At 37.7% G+C, this 18,305-nt stretch overlaps 1 protein-coding gene across 1 annotated transcript; it reads right to left on the bottom strand.

Annotated features, from left to right (window-relative positions):
- Positions 1 to 8,355: 8,355 nt before the first annotated feature.
- On the bottom strand, positions 8,356 to 17,968 carry LOC113294919. Its single transcript, XM_026543290.1, has 3 exons — positions 17,937 to 17,968; positions 10,601 to 10,830; positions 8,356 to 9,454 (listed from the first exon to the last, which is right to left on the bottom strand). The coding sequence occupies exons 1-3, from the start codon at positions 17,966 to 17,968 to the stop codon at positions 8,997 to 8,999; spliced, it is 720 nt and encodes a 239-aa protein (XP_026399075.1). The 3' UTR covers positions 8,356 to 8,996.
- Between the last annotated feature and the right edge of the window lie 337 nt (positions 17,969 to 18,305).

The following is an 18,305-nucleotide window of genomic DNA, read 5'->3' on the forward strand; positions in this document are numbered from 1 at the left end:
CAATGCTATCTTCCTCGTTTCGGCTCTGAACTCTCTCCTATTTCTCTCCAAACTTTTCTTAAGACTTGAACAAGACTAGGTGCATAGTTATCTAGCGTAAAAGTCTTCCACAAATCTCTCACAAATATTTGAAAGTGAACATCACGGTACTGTCCTGTTTGGACTTTGATCCATTCTCCCGGTCATTCCAGCCCAATTGGTTGGGTCCAATCGATCGTAACAGACTTGTTTACTCAATTACAGCCCATTAGTAGCAAATACAACAATTCAATCTCCAAAAATCACGTCCAAAATTCGATCACCAAATCTGCCAGTGCTGTAACAAGTCTTCCAGCCAAAAACCCATTTTTGAATTTTGAGAAGGAATGCCCCCTATCCTCTGATGGGGTGCGAATAGCAAGTGGGGTTGAAATAAAATTCTTGGGGTGGAAATAACCAAATCTTGGGTGCCTTTAGTAATTTTTCTTGGATGTTTTCCGGACTTTTCCGGGGTTTCTCCGGGGTACTTCTGAGTGTCTCCAACATACTTCTGGGGTGCTTCTGGTAGTTATCAACGGAGGTCCAAATGCCGCATTTTTAGCCAATTTCGCCACAAAGCCTTATTCTTCCAAAAACACCTACAAATAAATAAAATAACCAAATAAGTACGATATCGAGCACCAACAATATATACAAATGAGCTATATTAGACACATAAATGCGTCTATCAAATACCCCCAAACTTATTATTTGCTAGTCCTCGAGCAAATCAACACTACAAAATAAAATCCTAACTCACTGTCGCAGGCATCGTCGATTGCATTTAGCGTATGCAATAAGCCTTTAAACCCCTAGGTGGCCCTAGTGGCCGAGTTATAGTCTCGGGAGGGCTTACCAGAGATATACCCACAAAACCTGTACTCCTAATTGGTCATAAGTATCCAAAGAGCTATGAGGACATACATATTCTCAACCTATCTCCAAGTAAGTAGAATGCCAGAGAAATTAAAGGTGTCAGCTCTAAAGCTGACTGAAGAAAAGGGGAGACACATCTGCATGACTGCTAGATAAAGAGATATCCGCTATACAGCAAGATAAACATTGTAAGATGCGTCCGCTGCTTTACAGCTGGATAAGATTAGGAGAGAGATAAAAATGAGAGGGACATCTGCTACACAGCTGGACTAATTACGTGTGATGAGTTAAACCAGTGTTAGAAAGATCTTGTGCCAGATTGAAAGCGGACTAACAAAGCAACCAAATGTATCTTTCTTCGACTCTCTCATAGTGCTCAGTAGAAACAACGTCTTCTTCGGTCTTCAACTGTTGATGATAAACTATCGAACCTCATAGAACCTTGACAATTAACTCTTCTCTTCGATTTCTTGCTTGACTTATAAATTTCTTCTTCCCTATGGCCTTATTGAACAAAAAGAACGTAATGATGTTTCATATTTTTTTTTATTTTTTTTAATTCTTTTTTTTTTTTCATTTTTTTTTTAAATAGAAAAAATTACAAGACAAAAATTTACATGGCCATGAGAGAAGGACTTTCAAAACTTGGCTCTTCGCAACTTGTGATGTCTTGGTATCATGGATTCTAACAACTTATATCATTTGCTCTTGTAACTTCTTGTAACTAAGTCTTCAACTTTGATTTTTGAATTATTCTTTTCTATTGTTGCTTCCAAACCTTAAAACGTCTTCACTTTCTTCATAGATTTTGATGTCGCTCCGCTTGTTGATGATGATAAGTTTCTACTGAGAGAGAGTCGCAATCCAGTAACTAAGACTACATTGTGAGGTTGCTTTGTCTTTCTGGCATTTCTTGACCTACTTTCCTTTCCATCATGTATGGTTAGGTCCATCACGGTTACCCTCTAAAAAGAAAAAGTTCTCTCCTGAATTTCAAGGATCTCAATGTCTTTTTCTCTAATGTCTCAATAAGTTGTTATCTGTAGCATTCCAATTTCTATCTTTTCGGTGAGAAACAGTATGTAAACTTAGCTAACCGGATACCATGTGACGCTAGAAGTTTCAAAAGTGCAACACAAAAGTTTCTCCCATACCCCCAAACTTAAATCTAACATTGTCCTCAATGTTCTAAAGATGAAATTAAAAGCATGAACAAGGAGAAACTATTACCACTGGAGGGAAAAGAAATAAGGAAGGATATTACCGTATCACATGAACGCGGGAGCCTCCCATTAAATGCTAAATTTATAGTCATTAGCTAGACATCAAATACTCTAAAAGAATTGTCACCTTCCAAAGTCGTATACCAATAGTCGAAACAATTGTGGGTCCATAAGACCAAATAGAACTGCCACGAATAGGAGACAAATGCTCAAGATCAGAAAAATGAGCAGATAGAGCACAACCTGATCTAAAGTTTCTCGCAAGACAACTGGATTTTATCTGAGGTGCCCACTTGGGCTTCATATGAGTGTCTCGGCAAACAGATTCATCCGAAAAACGGGTCTCTAACATATGGATTTTCTCCTGGACAATATCAGGCGGATCAGGTTGTGGAGTCTGAATAGACTCAAGCGATACCTCAGATGCACTAGGCTTGAGTCCCAAGTTAGGGACTTCCAATGGGGATACTTGACGATCACAAGAATCATTACTACCCCCAAACTTAGGGTTTTCACTACTCTCAGACAAACCTTTAATTATTGCTTGAACAAGACTAGGTGCATAGTTATCTAGCGTAAAAGTCTTCCACAAATCTCTCACAAATATTTGAAAGTGAACATCACGGTACTGTCCTGTTTGGACTTTGATCCATTCTCCCGGTCATTCCAGCCCAATTGGTTGGGTCCAATCGGTCGTAACAGACTTGTTTACTCAATTACAGCCCATTAGTAGCAAATACAACAATTGAATCTCCAAAAATCACGTCCAAAATACGATCACCAAATCTGCCAGTGCTGTAACAAGTCTTCCCGCCAAAAACCCATTTTTGAATTTTGAGAAGGAATGCCCCCTATCCTCTGATGGGGTGCGAATAGCAAGTGGGGTTGAAATAAAATTCTTGGGGTGGAAATAACCAAATCTTGGGTGCCTTTAGTAATTTTTCTTGGATGTTTTCCGGAATTTTCCGGGGTTCCTCCGGGGTACTTCTGAGTGTCTCCAACATACTTCTGGGGTGCTTCTGGTAGTTATCAACGGAGGTCCAAATGCCGCATTTTTAGCCAATTTCGCCACAAAGCCTTATTCTTCCAAAAACACCTACAAATAAATAAAATAACCAAATAAGTACGATATCGAGCACCAACAATATATAAAAATGAGCTACATTAGACACATAAATGCGTCTATCATGATGGAATGCGAAAGAAGTCGTCTTGGGTGGACTGCTTATGATTGAATACGAGCTCATTTCTGGTATTTCATATAGACCAGAAGAGGAAACAACAATATGTGATAGAATATGTATTATCCCGAGATTGCAGTAATTCGGAAATTGTTGTTTGGAGGTTTATGATAATTGGTTGGTGGTTACCTTGGGGATGGTTTGCTGATAAGCGATTCGAGAGGGTGTTCCAAGTGGACAAAATCATTGGATAGTGAATCAACATGTGATTGGCTGTTTCAGGCTCAACATTGCATCTGGGGCATATGTTGGAAGTGGAGAGATTGATGTGGTGGAGCAGGGATAAGGTTGGTAAACCTTCATTTATAGCTTTCCACAAGAAAAACTGAATTTTTGGAGGACATGGTAAGGTCCACAAGAATTTTGTGTTTGGGATGGGTTTAGAATGGGGTCGTGGGAGAGAGTTGTTTTCCTGTTGGATTAGGCAGTTGTACCCGGATGTTGTGGTATATTGACCCGATTTAGAGTGAGGCCAAATAATTTTGTCAGAGGTGTTATTGAGTGGTAGGTGGATGTTTATAATATGATGGGTTACATTGTTTGGGAGGTTGCTCAACTGATCATGATTCCAGTTATGGGAGATGGAGTCAATTAAGTCTGCGACATATTGGATAGGGTCGCATTGGGTTGGATCAAGGCTTTGAAAGTGGGGTATCCAATTTGGTTGGATAGGGGTATCCAAACCATTTCCTATTTGGTGAAATATATGATTTTTGACAGTGGGTATGAGAGATGCCATTTGTTTCCATTATGGGCTGGCAGTAGTGGGTATTGATATTGTACCTTGTAATATCGGTTGATGATGGAGGTATTTCTCGTTGAAGAGGCTCGAGAAAATGGAATGTGGTTGGTCTTGAATATTCCAAATTTTTTTCATGAAAAAAGCTTTATTGTGAAGGCTACTCTTCCTAATACCTATCCCCCCTTCCTCTATTGGCTTGTTTAGTTTGTTCCATCCTACTGGGTGAAGCTTTCGGACCGAAGAATCGTGACCCCAGAAGAAATTCCTGGTAATCCGATCAATTTTTTTGTGAACACGGGTGGGGAAAATCTGTGTTTGCATTAGGTGATTTGAGGTTGGTGTTAAATAGGTTTTGATTAGAACTAGTCTTCCTGCAGGGGTAAGGCTTTTTGTGATCCATCCTTGTGCTTTGCGTGCCAATCTCTGTAGTAGCGTTTCAAAGATGTGACTTGAGGTCCTCCCATGTTTGAATTGAACTCCTAAGTATACAGGTGGGATTGATGTAGTCGGCATGCCGAAGAATTGGTGAAGGTTATCTATGTGATGTTGTTGGAGTCTTGGGCGGTGAATAATGGTTGATTTTGCTGGGTTGATAATTTGACCCTCTGAATCGTCGTATGATTGAAGGAGTCTTTGAAGGTGATCACTACTTTCTTGGATAGCTATGTATGTGATGAAAAAATCATCTGCATACATTAAGTGTAGGATCGGAGGTGCCTTTTTTGATATTCGGATAGCTTGAATCAGATTATTTGCTTCAAGTTTGGCAAGATTTGTTGAAAGTATTTCTGCACAGATGATGAAAATGTAGGAAGATATGGGATCACCTTGTCTTATGCCTCTGGTAGGAGTAATGAATCCATACGGTGTACCATTGATGTTGACTGAGTAAGTTACCGATTTGATACAGAGCATGATATATTCCACAAATATAGACGGAAAACTTAATTTTGCAAAAGGCTTTTTGATGAATCCCTAGTCAACGCTATCATAAGCTTTTTGGATGTCAAGTTTGGGAGCTATTTTGGGGTTTTTAGTGGTTGATGATGTTTTGATGTGATGAAATAGTTCACTGGCAATTATGATATTATCATGTATTTATCTCTTGGGTACGAAAACACTCTGATATGGACTTATTAATAAAGGTAGAAGAGGACGTAAGCGGTTGACTAGGATTTTTGAGATGATTTTGTGGGTGACATTGCATAGGCTTATAGGTCTGAATTGGGAAGGTTTTGTTGGATTGTCTACTTTTGGGATAAGAGTGATGTTTGTATGATTTATGAGAGGGTGGATATTCAAGTTATCGAAAAAACTACAAACCATAGCAATTAATTGAAGATGAGTGGTATCCCAGAAAACTTTAGAAAACTTACTCGTATATCCATCTGGACCAGGAGCACTTTCAGAGTTGATGGAGAACAATGCTTGCTTAATTTCCTTTACTGTTACGGTTGCCGAGAGCTGGTCACATTGGGATGGTGTCAATCGTGGAGCTACTGCTTCAAAGTGTTCTTCGTCTAGAGTTGTGTTTGGGGACGTATATTGTCTAGTGAAATGATCAAGGATGATTTGGATCACTTGATCTTTATCACTGACCCAGTTGTTTTGTTGATCATGTAATTTCTTTATGTTGTTGCGGCTCCGGTGGATTGTTGCCTTAGTAAGGTAGAAGGTTGTATTATTGTCTTCTGATTGGAGCCATTGAATTCTGGACCTTTGCTGCCAGTACGTTGCATGGCATTGAAGTAAATTTAGGTGATGATTGCATAGCTCCTTCTCGCGATTTATCCAAAAATTTAGTTCTTCTCCGATGTGGATAGCACATTGATGTTGAGCCATTTTTATTTGTGTTGTTGAGTTGCGAATTAACTTTGGAAGATGACCGAAAGTGTCTTTGTTCCATTCCATTAGTGTTTTCCCCGTTGTGATTAACCTGGGTTGAAGATCCAGGGTAGAATCAGAGTCGCTTTTTTGTGTCCAGGCGGTTTCGACGATTTGTTTGAGCTGTGGATGTGTCAGCCATAGAAGCTCAAACTTGTAATTTTTTTGCCCTTGCCAGTCAATTTCTTTGGTGTGTAGCAGGATAGGGGGTGATCCGATGCAATCCTTGGAAGGTGGGTGACTGCTTCATGAGGGTTCGCTGTTCGCCAGTGTTGTGTTGCGATTGTTCAATCTAGTCTTTCCATGATGTTGTCTTGACCTTGTTGGTTGTTGGTCCAAGTGAATGGATCTCCTCGAAATCCTAGATCGATAAAACCCATTTGATCGATCATTATTATGAACGGTTGAGTCTGACTATAAGTGACTTGTCTGCCACCTTTTTTTTTTCGATTGATCTGTTATGTCATTAAAGTCCCCTATTAGGAGCCAAGGATTTAAGTTGCTGATATTTGGGAAGATTGTTGGGAAATCTTGCCAAAAATCTATTCTTGCGTCTGGATGAGGAGGGTCGTAGATGCCGGTACATAGCCACGATTGTGCTGGGCCAGGTGGAGTAATGATGACGTGAATATAACTCTGGGACTGGAGAAGAATCCTAATATTTAGGTTGTTCCACATAAGACAAAGTCCACCTCTACGACCTACTTTAGGAACAAAGGTTAGGTTTTGGAATTGAAGCGATCGAGCTAGATTTGACATATATCGGTCATTTGCTAAATTTTCTGAAAGGAATATGATATCGGGTTTATGCAATGATACTAGGCCCTGTAGGTGTTGAATAGAAGTTGGATTGTTAATGCCTTGGCAATTCCAGGCTAGAATGTTCATCTTGGGCCTAGAATGATTTTGGGCTAGGTTGAGATTGTTGGGTGAATTTTAGTGGTAGGCTGTGATCGCTATAAGCCCGTTTAGGATTGTATGTTAAGAAACCTATTTTGAGGCATACTTAATTTTTTTGAGGCATACTAAATAATGTTGAAATAGGGTAATAAAACACAACATCACCCCTTATCCACCCTTTTTGATAATGACATAACTACCCTTACATAATTGGTATTAATGATTATGATTAGATTTGATTAGCTAGGAATTTTAAGGATTGATTAAAAATTAAATTATTAGTGGTGAATTAGTAGATAAATCAAATTTATGTGACAGAGTTGGGATTTTGAGAGGAAGAAGAAGAAGTGAAAAAAAACTTGGGTTTTGAATTTTGAGATTTTAGTGATTAGAAGTGACTAAAATGTGTGATTCAAATCATAGGTGTCTATACGAGGTTTAATTTCTTTTTATAAGTTGAATCTGTCAAAAAATTGAATTTTTAAAACCCAGATCTACTGACCAGATGAACAGTTCGGCTGATAACTTTTCAGCCGAACCTAGGTATATTTTCAAAAAACTGAGGTTCGGCTGAAAAGTTATCAGCCGAACTTCACTCTATAACTGACGAATTTTGGTTCGGCTGATTCGAAAAAAATCTAGCAAAGTCGCATTAGCCGAACATAGTGTTTCTCTAAATCATACACTAGGTTCGGCTCAAAATTGATACTCCAAGATCATCCGAACTGATCTTATGAAAACCTAATTTCATTTTTGAAATCATATTCTATCGATCAAACAAAATAAAATCAATCATAAACAAGATGGATTTGTTACACATACATTCTAAAATACATCTAAGAGCAATTGAGATTTGGATTTCGCACGCCAACATCGCTCACTTCGATTCGTGTTTGCTTTGCTTGATCAATTTCTTGATTGAATCGGAGTCCAAGATGTTTGAGCTTAAAGTTTATTTTGATTTTTGATTTTAGGTTTTTGAGGATAAGGGCACTCTACTTATTTAATTTTTTAAGGATATATAGGTAATTGCACTACCTTTAGACACCCCTTATAAACACACCCTAGATGATATAATGAATGAGTATGCCTCAAAAAAAAAATGAGTATGCCTCAGAACTGGTTTCTACGTTAAAGGGCTTTGGCGAAGGTTTTGAAATGAAACTAAATTTGGGATTGAATTGGGGTTTTGGTGGAAACAGATAGTGGGAAGACGAGTTATGAGCATATAGGGTTATAAGAAAACTCTTCATGGAAGAAGTAGTGAAAACCTGTATAAGGCACGAATTAGATGCAGTCCATTAACTACGGACAGTTAGCCAGATTACACAGATAGGAAGTAATGTACCTAAAAAAGGAAACCCTAAACACAACCAGCGAAAAACAAGAAGACAAGAAAACACGAGGTGCCTAAGACTGAGATTGAACTAAGTTTTAACTGAACAGGGAAGAAAAAACGGCGAATAAAACAGAACCAAAAAGGAATTCAAGCAGGGCACACTTCAACAAAATTGACTAAACACTTGCAAAACACAGTGAACCTTCAGAAGCTATTACAAGAAAAGCAAGATGAACTGGTTGTAACAAAAAACTCCGTAAGCAGAGTAGCTTCGAAGCGACACTAACCTAAGTAAAGTCTAATATATTCTCTCTCTACAAAAGCACTCTCAGCAGTAGAGAGGGAAATACACACTACAAAGCGAGACAGATTGAACACACATACAAAGCGATGAAAAAGATTAAACTACCAGAAAAACTATTTAGAAACACACTAGTAGACAGGTGATTGTAGACAAAATATGATTATCCACCGGCCCCAAGATGTATCTTGATAGGAATTAGGTTGAGCTCAGGTATGCGATAATGGCCATTACTGGTAGTTGTTACTGCTGTTGCTGCTGCTGATATAGTTGTTGTTGCTGCTGTTGCCGGGTTTGAAGTTGCCTGCCTTACTGGTACAAGGAAGACTGCTCGAAGCACACTTGAATCTTTTGCTAGGCTTATATTGAGATCTCCACTGGTCCAATTCGTCTTCTGAAATTCTCCTTGAATTGTGTGTTGCAGATGAGGAGCCAATACCAGACAAATGGAGGTAGTTCTGCTGTTCTGGGTTCAATCTTTATGCCCAGGGCCTGAGATACTGTTGAAGGCGCTTGATTCCGAATCTGAAACCATCTCAAAGTCTGGATCTATGTCAGAAGTGATGAAGTTAGCAGGGCTTCTGGGGCTAAGATGAGACAAAGGTGATGCCTGGTCTTCCACTTGCAGGGAGCCTTGAGAAGTTTGATTTTCTGCCTCATAACCATTAGAACTGTTTGCACTGTGCCAGCTGTTAAACTCATCAGATTGAGTTCTGTCCGAGTCCAAAGACATGTACGAATTAAAACCCCTCTGGTTGTATCCCTCAAAGGCTTGTTCTCCTTCAGAAAAAGAAAGGCCCGACTGATCTTGCTCCGAAGAGATAGGCGACGGTCTTGGCGTAGGGGGGAACACTTCTAAACTCCAATCACTCCAGTCAGGATCTGGTTCATCCTGATCTACATTGAACCCTTCTTCTTCGGTGTAATTATCTTCAGGATCAGACAAATACTCCCCTTGAGCAAGTTGGAGTGGAAGAGGTATATGCATGCCAGGGTGTGTGACAATAAATAGTTCAATGTAATCCTCAGCTAAGTGGCCTAATCTTTTACAAAAACTGCAAAAGAGTCTAGGAAGATCCAAGAACTGGAAGGAAATCTAGTTTACATTATTAGGTGCATAAGTACCAAAGATCAGGGGTTGAGATAAGTTGATTCTTAACCTTATTGACATGCTGCTGAAACCACTACTAGATTGCAAGGGTGGAAAAACATAAATAGGATCACCTAGTTCAGAAGAGAAATGCTTGACATTGAGAAAGCGAGTTTGAGAATGTGTAAGATTATGCAGTACAATTTCAAAAACTTCAGAGTTCATAGAGAAAGTTCTGGGGTTTAGGAAACGATTCCAACGTTGAATCATGAAAATACTTCCGAAAATAACTCTAGTCCCCTGCCTGAGGACTCTAAACATTTCTTGACGAGATTCAAATTTGATGAGATAGTAAAACCTACTAAACTTGCTTACAGAAAAACCACCTTGAATACACCATCTATAACTTAAAGCATTCCTAACAACAAAAGAGTTTTTGTTCAACCTGGTTAAGAAACCACCAACAAGCTTATGCTTCCATTCTCTAACAGGATTACTACGAGAAATAAAAAGATTTTGGTGGCTAGATAAAGCCCTATCAATCTGCCAAGCCCTAGACATGGCAACAAAGCAAGCACATAACTGAAAAACAAAAACAGAAGCAGAGACAGAACTTACAGAAAGACTCAAATGGGAGAGGGCACCAACTAGAGAAACTCTAAAGGCAGGGGATAAAGCAAAAGGAGAAAGAGGATGAAACATATTGATAATCCGTTCTATTTATAAGTCCAAACAACAACAATGTCAAGAAAAGTGATAACCCAAAAAAGTTTTGGAATTTTTTTTAGAAAACATTGCAGGAAACAAGGATTAAAACATGATTGAAAGACCAATGGTTTCAGCAGCAGTCGGAGAAACAAAAGGTTATAATCTAGATGTAAGCAGATTAAGGCGACACCTCATGATTTGAATCTCAAAGATGAATAAAAAAGTCTGGGATTTCCTAAGAGGGTTGTTGATATCAGAGATAGATAAAAAGGAGGTACCTTTGATTTTGTGCTTAAAATTTTTCCTGCAACAGGCGGCTTGCCTGGTAAAAGCATAATGATGAGAATCGAAAAACCAAGCAGCTGAAGCAGGACTTCTCGATCTATTGAGAGGCAAATACAGACTCAAGGTAACAAAACCCCTAAAGCAATTGATTGGAATTTGAGCAGAAGCAGCAATCTTTGAGTCAAGAGAAAAACCATTGAGACAAGCAACCTTTATGAAACATCTTCAGCAAGAGAAATTGACCGTCAAACGCAACAGAACTGAGCTCGGTAATTCCTGGAGACTACATCTTGTCTGGGGCCGGTGAATTAAGGGTTTAGCCAATTAGGTTAGAAGAAAACATGGCTGAAATTTTTGATTGGATTTTAGGGTTTGCAGGAAAAAAACTCGAAGAGAAGGTATTCAGGTGGGAAAGCGAAAAGCTGCCTGGGGTTTCGTATTCATGTCTTTTAATATGGATATTAATTTTGTTTTTCATTGCACTGATGATTTTTTTTTGCTTTCAATTTACAGAAGTTTGTGTTGTACTCTTCCATTTTTATTTTATTTTATCTTACACGTGTAAGTTTAATGAATAAAAAACAATGTGTCCATTGGAAATTATGAGTTAGTTTCATGAAATTTGAAAAGACGATAAAAGTTTAGTTAGTCTCCGGGGAAAAGCTGGGGAGACCCAAAAATAATAATATTCTCATTGTCGGATACATAATTAATTTTGGATACCGTGACACCCATAATTATTTTTGTGACATCCATAATTATATGAAATTATTAAAATATCTGCGTGACGGATTATGCATCCGCATGACGGGTTATGCATACTATTTTTTCAGGGATAACTCGTTATGCATCCTAATTTCTCAGGGGTATAATTATCAAAACAGCTTGGATATAACATATCTAAAAAACCGTGCCTTGGAATTTAACAAAATTTATATCGTTGGAAAGCTTTTAAAGAGAGCTACGCAACGAGCACAAACAACAATATCAAATTTTTGTTTTTCACGAAAAAAATCGGAGGTGATCATCATTTTAGGCAAAATTTTCGAAAACTTGATACATAACCATTATGCAGCCACCAAAAAAGATGCATAACACATTCTGCAGACGCATAACGAATTGTGTAACCAGTTTATCCACTGCATAACAAATTATGCATTTGGATAACAAAGTTATGCATCTATAACAAGTTATGTAACCATTGTTTTGGTTGATTTTAGTGGGTACATAAAAATATTGATGCTAATGCAGCATGCATCCATATTTACGGATGCATATCAGGTTATGCATCTATTTTCTCGATGCATAAAAGATTGTGCAACAATTTCCTCTATGCATAATGCATTATGCAGTCATATTTTCGGATGCATAACAGGTTATGCATCCATTTTCACGACTGCATAACATGTAATGTAGATATTATTATAGGTGCATGATAAGTTATGCCGCCCTTTTTTTGTTGATCTCAATACTAATAAAATACGCATAATGTGTTATGCAACTATTCTCTGTATTGCATAACAAGTTATGCAAACAAAAAAAGACTGCATAACTTATCATACACCTAAAATAACAACTGCATAACCTGTTATGGAATCATTTTGTCACAACATGTTATATATCGATTTCGACGAGTACACATGCAGTAACATATGGCCACCTGCTTGGCTCTACGTGTATGGCCAGGGGATAAAACACGTGAGGAGGCTGAGAGTAATACGTGGGACGTGGCTGCTTGTGCACCGTATTTCTTGGTGACATTTCTTAAGCATCTTCACTTCTATGTCAAATAAACGAAATTATCATTTCCTTATTCGAGGCAGCAGCAGCTGGTGGCGTTTCTATCTCATGGTACAAAAAGGTGATGGTGAAAGTAATTGATGTCTGAACAAATGGGCTATTGTAGTGGTGGTTACTGTGCTACATTCGATGATCTCGTCTACATCAAATAGAATTTGGGGATTTTGAAATTAAATGAAGAACAAATGTTGATACTATAAAACAGATGAAAGAAAAGTTTATTGTTGTTGATATTTTGGGTTAAATTGTGAAAGGAAGATCAACGGGCTCTGAGGCATGAAAACAAATGGGTTCGATATTGAGGAGAGCTCTCTACATCAACAACATCAATGGGTTTGTGAGTCATCTTGGTGTGAATTTTGCCAGAAAATCAAATATACGCCTGGATTTGCTTTTGTTCATACAAATGACGATAGATGTGGATCGATTGTCTTTGATATCGAAAGTCAAATCTTAGGGTTGCTTCAAAATCAAATCTTTTCTTCGTGGGTATCTTCAAAATCAAATCTTTATAACCAAAATCCATAAGACACAAACAATCTAAATAGATTTCAATTCCAAAATTCTGAAAATAAAAGGCCGACCAGATTATAACGAGATTCATAAATGGAGATAGGTAAATATACCATCACTGATTGGGGCAGGAGCAGGTGCTTGAGTTGGGAGGAAGAAGAAGACGAATTGAAGATGTAGTTTCTCAAATTTTATGAATCTCTCCCCTTTTCTGAGATTTAGGTATAGTTGAGAGGAAGAAGAAAAGAAATAGAAGATGAAGAAGAAGAAGAAGAAAAAAAAAAGATGAAGAGAAAAAAAATGAAGAAGAAGAAAAAAAAAGACAGGAACAAAATTCTATAAATTTGGGAATAATCTTTCTATAATAAATGGGTGGGTGCCTGTAGTTTTCTGAGCGTGGGTTTCACAGTGAAAAAATCGATGAGAGTTTCTATGCATATTGTATCCATTAGTCAGAAGGAATAAGCTATGCAAACGGACTTAAATAGTGGAAGGTACATTGGTGTGCCTTATTAAGAGCGTCTCCAATGTTAGAGGTCAAGGTCATCCTGTGGAGATGTTATTTATACCTTTTGTTTGTGGGTCATTCACTACATGACAAAAAAATTAAAAATAACACTCTCTACCTAATTTTCATCTCCAATCTACAAGGTACTATCTTACACTTTTTAATTAAATTAAGAGACAAAAGATGATGTGGACTTAAGACCTAGGGTCATGAAGAAAGTCTTATTTCCACCTTGTCCTTTACCCCCAATAAGCCATGTCATCTTTTTCTACGATCCCCATCCTTGCATTGGAGATAAAACTTTGGTGCAAAAAGTTTTAAATCCTAGATGTCATACTAATTTAAGACCTTTACCCCTTGCATTGGAGATGCTCTAACTGCGGGTTTGAATGAGCTTAAAGTGTTCTTTAGTTTAAGAACATGTTTACCATTCAAGTTACTAGCGGGTATTGCAATTTTAAATGTGTCATGTTCTTAATTATACTTAAATTGTTTGGTTTGATTACTTTTATCTAAGCAGTAAGGTAAGTGCGTGATCTAACTTTTTTTAAATATGTTTTTATTTGTGCATATCGTGCTTTCTGATGCATATATTTCCCCTCTAGGGAATTTCTCAAAGATTTTCATGGAAAATAAATATGGACTCTGTTAATATTCGAACATTGATCTTGACGAAGCCAATTAAGCACTGCTAATTTATTTGATGCATGGGATCATCTGGTTATTCATAATTCCCATCAGATAATATAAAAATACCCGATCTATCCAATGATAGGTAACTTAAAATTTCATTCATATCTCCATCATGTGTGCATCTTTTTAAAACTGTGCATGTACCTGTTAAAAAAATCCAGTTACTCAAGAATTTTTTTGATGATTCTGATGTATTTGGACCACGGGTGTGGGGCGAAGCCCCACCACACCTAATCGACAATTCCTATCAGTCCTGGTGACTGAGTGGATGGAGATTTCAAATTCTTTTATTGAATCGATGAAAACGAAGACATCGAAATTTGATTCTGACCTGTTTATGAATTTAAGAAGAAAATATTAAGATTTGACGTTTAGAGGAAATTTCATAGTTTGAGATAGGTGATAGATGATGTAGGATAAGAAATTTAAAGAAATCGACTAATCGAGATCAGGGATTTGTCATTTGTGTATAAAGATTGTTTTACACTATTAAGACAAACCTTTCTGTAACAATTTAGGAAAAATCTCAAAGAAACAAAAGAATTGATAGAATCAATGATTTGGATTTTATGTTGACGCCCGGCACCTCAAATCTAAATATCTCAATGAGGTGAATAAGAATCAATTTGGTGAGTTCTCACCCATTTGGGTCGACTGTTATTGGGCTTAACTAAAATAAATACTGTAGTACGTAAAGTAATAAGGCTCCAAATTGAATAAGGAAGGAATATAATGTGCAAACCAAATTTTCAGCGCTATAAAAATATTTAGCCTCCACGGTATACACTGTATAAAGATTGTTACAATTTTTAGGCTAAACCACAAATATATTCATCCGGCTCTCTGCATAACACCAAATATCCCACGATATATTGATTATCAACCGGTATCAAACTTTCCTACTAATTAAAAAATAATCCATCAAACATTTTTAAAAATGTTGCAATGTATATGAACCACGGGCGCGGGGCGAAGCCTCGCCACACCAAATCAACATTTCACACCAGACCCGGTGCGTACCACGGGTTACATACTAGTATTTTTAAACGTTAGAGCAGCTCCTATAGAATGAACAAACTTAGAGTTTGTTCATTTTGCTCCCACTATGGAATGAACAAACATGAAAAATGGATGTTCAAATCAACAAATCTGCTGCTTTGAACATTGAGTCGGAACATCCAACACGCGTCTGTGGTAAGGACGCGCGAGCCTAAGTAATTCGCGCGAGCCAAGAAAAAACGCGGGCGTTCCTACCACGAACTCCGGCGTTTCTACCACGAACGCCCACTGCAAATTCTGTTATTTTATTAATATTTATCTCACTTTATCCTATTTTATCTCACTTTTATCCTATTTTATCTCACTTCATCCTATTTTATCTCACCAAAATATTATATTTTATATTTTAACTTTATCCTACAAAGCATTTTATATTAAAAAGAAATACTAGTGGGGCCTTAGAAAACCAAATCTGTTCATTTTTCCCTGCTTTACCATAGTGGAGAAACCCGTTTGACCATCCACGTGGCTCAACAAAATTTTGAGTTTGAACAGTACCACATGAACTGCTCTTATAAGATTAGTTTATTCAGTTTTGTTTCAAGAGAAATTTTGAGAGAGAAACTAGGTATCACCGGGGCCTACGACCCCGACTCAACCTTTTAGATGGTTTTCTGTTGGATGGTTTGTATTGTGAGCTCGTGGTAATTTTGTACTCTTTGTAATGAGGATACTATATGTTATTTTCTTATGAACGTAACAATTGTACGTTGGATTGATGACAATGACAACGAAGGCTCAAATTTGTTTTGTTTTTTCTGAAGCATGTAAATATTAAAAAGGAACTAAATAGAGATTACACTGGGGAATTTAATTCCCATAGAGTCACTTAAGAGAATCTGAGAAAGAAAAGGTGGGTTTGCTTGATCCCATATCGTTGTCGAGTAGTTTTCTTCTTCTCTCTTATCTGCCACAAAGTTTGCTATACCATCAGCTGCTTGGTTGCCTTCTCTATAATTGTGTTAAATGTGGCAGGAAGGTATTTGGCGCATTCTTTGTTTGATTTCTGCAATCATTTGAGATATATACCAAGGAGCCTCCGCCGATGTTTTGATAAAGCGCATGAGATTCTTAGTTTCCGTTTCAAATATCACTCTTGGCCATTGTCTTTCCATCGCTATTCTGGTTGCTAGTACGGTTTCCCATGTCTTTGCCGTCAGCGCAGTAGTTAAACCTAGAGGTTGTGCAAGAGCCATAATGGTTTGTGCGTTGAAGTCCCTGCAAATAAATCCTGCTCCTTCCATACCTGGATGCCCTATAGCAGCTTCATTTGTGTTTATTTTTATCCAGCCTGAATCCGAAATAGACCATCCAACTTGAATGATTGTAGTTGTTCTTGTGATGGTTGTTGCAATCGTTGTTGTCGGATCTCCAGGTAGCACCGGTGGGGAGATTTTTCTTGCCCATTAAAATTCTTGTTGTTGTGCTAGAGATGTCCTCAAGATGTTTTCTAGGTGTGATTGGGATTGGTTGAAGACAAGTTCATTTCTGGTTGTCCATAGCGCCCAGAAAAGAAAACAGAAGGATGTGATGGTAGGTATATTGGCTGAAGCTTGTAGAAGATGCAATATGGTTGTTTGAGGATTTAAGGTGATGGATTAGTTGTTATGTTGAAGATTGGTTATTGGTATGCGGTTTAAAAGTTTGGTCCACGCCGCTATTGTTACATGACATTGAATGAGCATGTGCGTGACCGTTTCTGGTGCGAAGTTGCATTTGGGGCACATGTTTTAACTGGTGAGGTTGATGTGGTGTAAAAAAGAAGGTTGGTAATCCTTCGTTGATATCTTTCCACAAGAAACGCTGGATTTTTGGAGGACATGGTAAGGTCCATAGAAATTTGGTGGCTGAGAGGGGATTTATGGTTGTATGGTTATCTTGTTGGGCTAAACAGTTGTATCCAGAAGCAGTGGTGTATTTTCCGGATTTCGAATATGTCCATATTATCTTATCTGGCTTGTTGTCCAGGGGAAGGTGGATATTGATGATATGTTGTATTGTATCAGGTGGAAGGTTGTGTAGCTGATCATGTCTCCAATTATGAGTAAGAGGGTCAATTATATCAGCCAAATTTTGGATAGGATAACAATAGGTATGATTAAGGTTAGGACAATGAGGTATCCAATTAGCTTGGATGGGAGTGTCTACACCATTCCCTATGCGATGAAATAATTATTGTTTTACAAAAGTTATAAGGGATGCCATTTGCTTCCATTGCGGGCTGACAGTAGAAGGAAAGGTGATCGTACCTTGAAAAATTGGTTGATTTTGGAGATACTTCTCTCTGTAGATACCGGTGCAGATGGAATGTGGCTGATCATGAATATTAAAGGCTCAAATTTGATGTCCGGTTGCTTGTAGAATAACGGGATGGCATATCGCCCTGAAAAAATTCGTTGAACTATGAATATGAAAATTTGAAGTGGTATACAAATTAAAAAACCATAGACAGCGTCCTGCATTTATTTGCAAGTGAACATAATCTAGGCACCTGCATCCGTTCTCGACTATTGACCCCATTTGTGCATCCGTTCTCGACTAATGACCCATTTGTTAAGCGGTAGTCTAATGCATGTTAGTGGTTCTCCGTTAGGATGCTAATAGAGCTAAGTGATGTGTGTTCGCAAGAAAGTTCTTTATTTTATTTTATTTTATTTTATTTTGAATTATAAATCATAGCCACTGAGATTAGTTAGTTCCCCAATGTATCAAGCAGTTTATTTAAAGACCTAAATGTTTTTTCTTTCTCGAATAACCTCTGATGCTTCTCCAATTCCAAAGCCCCCATCTATATTATAAGAAAACGTTGTGTCTGTCTTGGATATTTTTTACCTTTAATTTCGTCATCCAACGGCTTGGATCGTTTGTTGGCGAGATATATATCTGTTTGTCCGTTATGAGATGATATTTTCTTAATTATTTTCGACAGCAGAGATTATACCCAGCCCAACCAAAATTAACCTAGCCTAACCATGACCAATGTTAATGAACTGGGGAAAAAAACGGTTTAGTCCAAAAACGCGTTAAAAAGTACGGATTAGTCCATCCCGAGTTAACTAGGTACAATTTAGTCCAAAAATATGAAAAATACACATATAACCTTCTGTTTACAGTTTAGTCCAAAT

This window comes from Papaver somniferum, chromosome 7, assembly GCF_003573695.1.
Source record: "Papaver somniferum cultivar HN1 chromosome 7, ASM357369v1, whole genome shotgun sequence".
NCBI classification, from domain to species: Eukaryota; Viridiplantae; Streptophyta; class Magnoliopsida; order Ranunculales; family Papaveraceae; genus Papaver; species Papaver somniferum.

Bases quoted from the DNA above. Each gene is read 5' to 3' on its own strand.
- LOC113294919 (XM_026543290.1), bottom strand. From the start codon at position 17,968: ATGGGGGCTTTGGAATTGGAGAAGCATCAGAG. The intron at 10,831-17,936 runs GTTATTCGAGAA...CTCTTGCTGAAG, and splicing joins GAATTGGAGAAGCATCAGAG to ATGTTTCATAAAGGTTGCTT. The intron at 9,455-10,600 runs GTACCTCCTTTT...CTGATCCTGAAG, and splicing joins TTTTAAGCACAAAATCAAAG to ATAATTACACCGAAGAAGAA.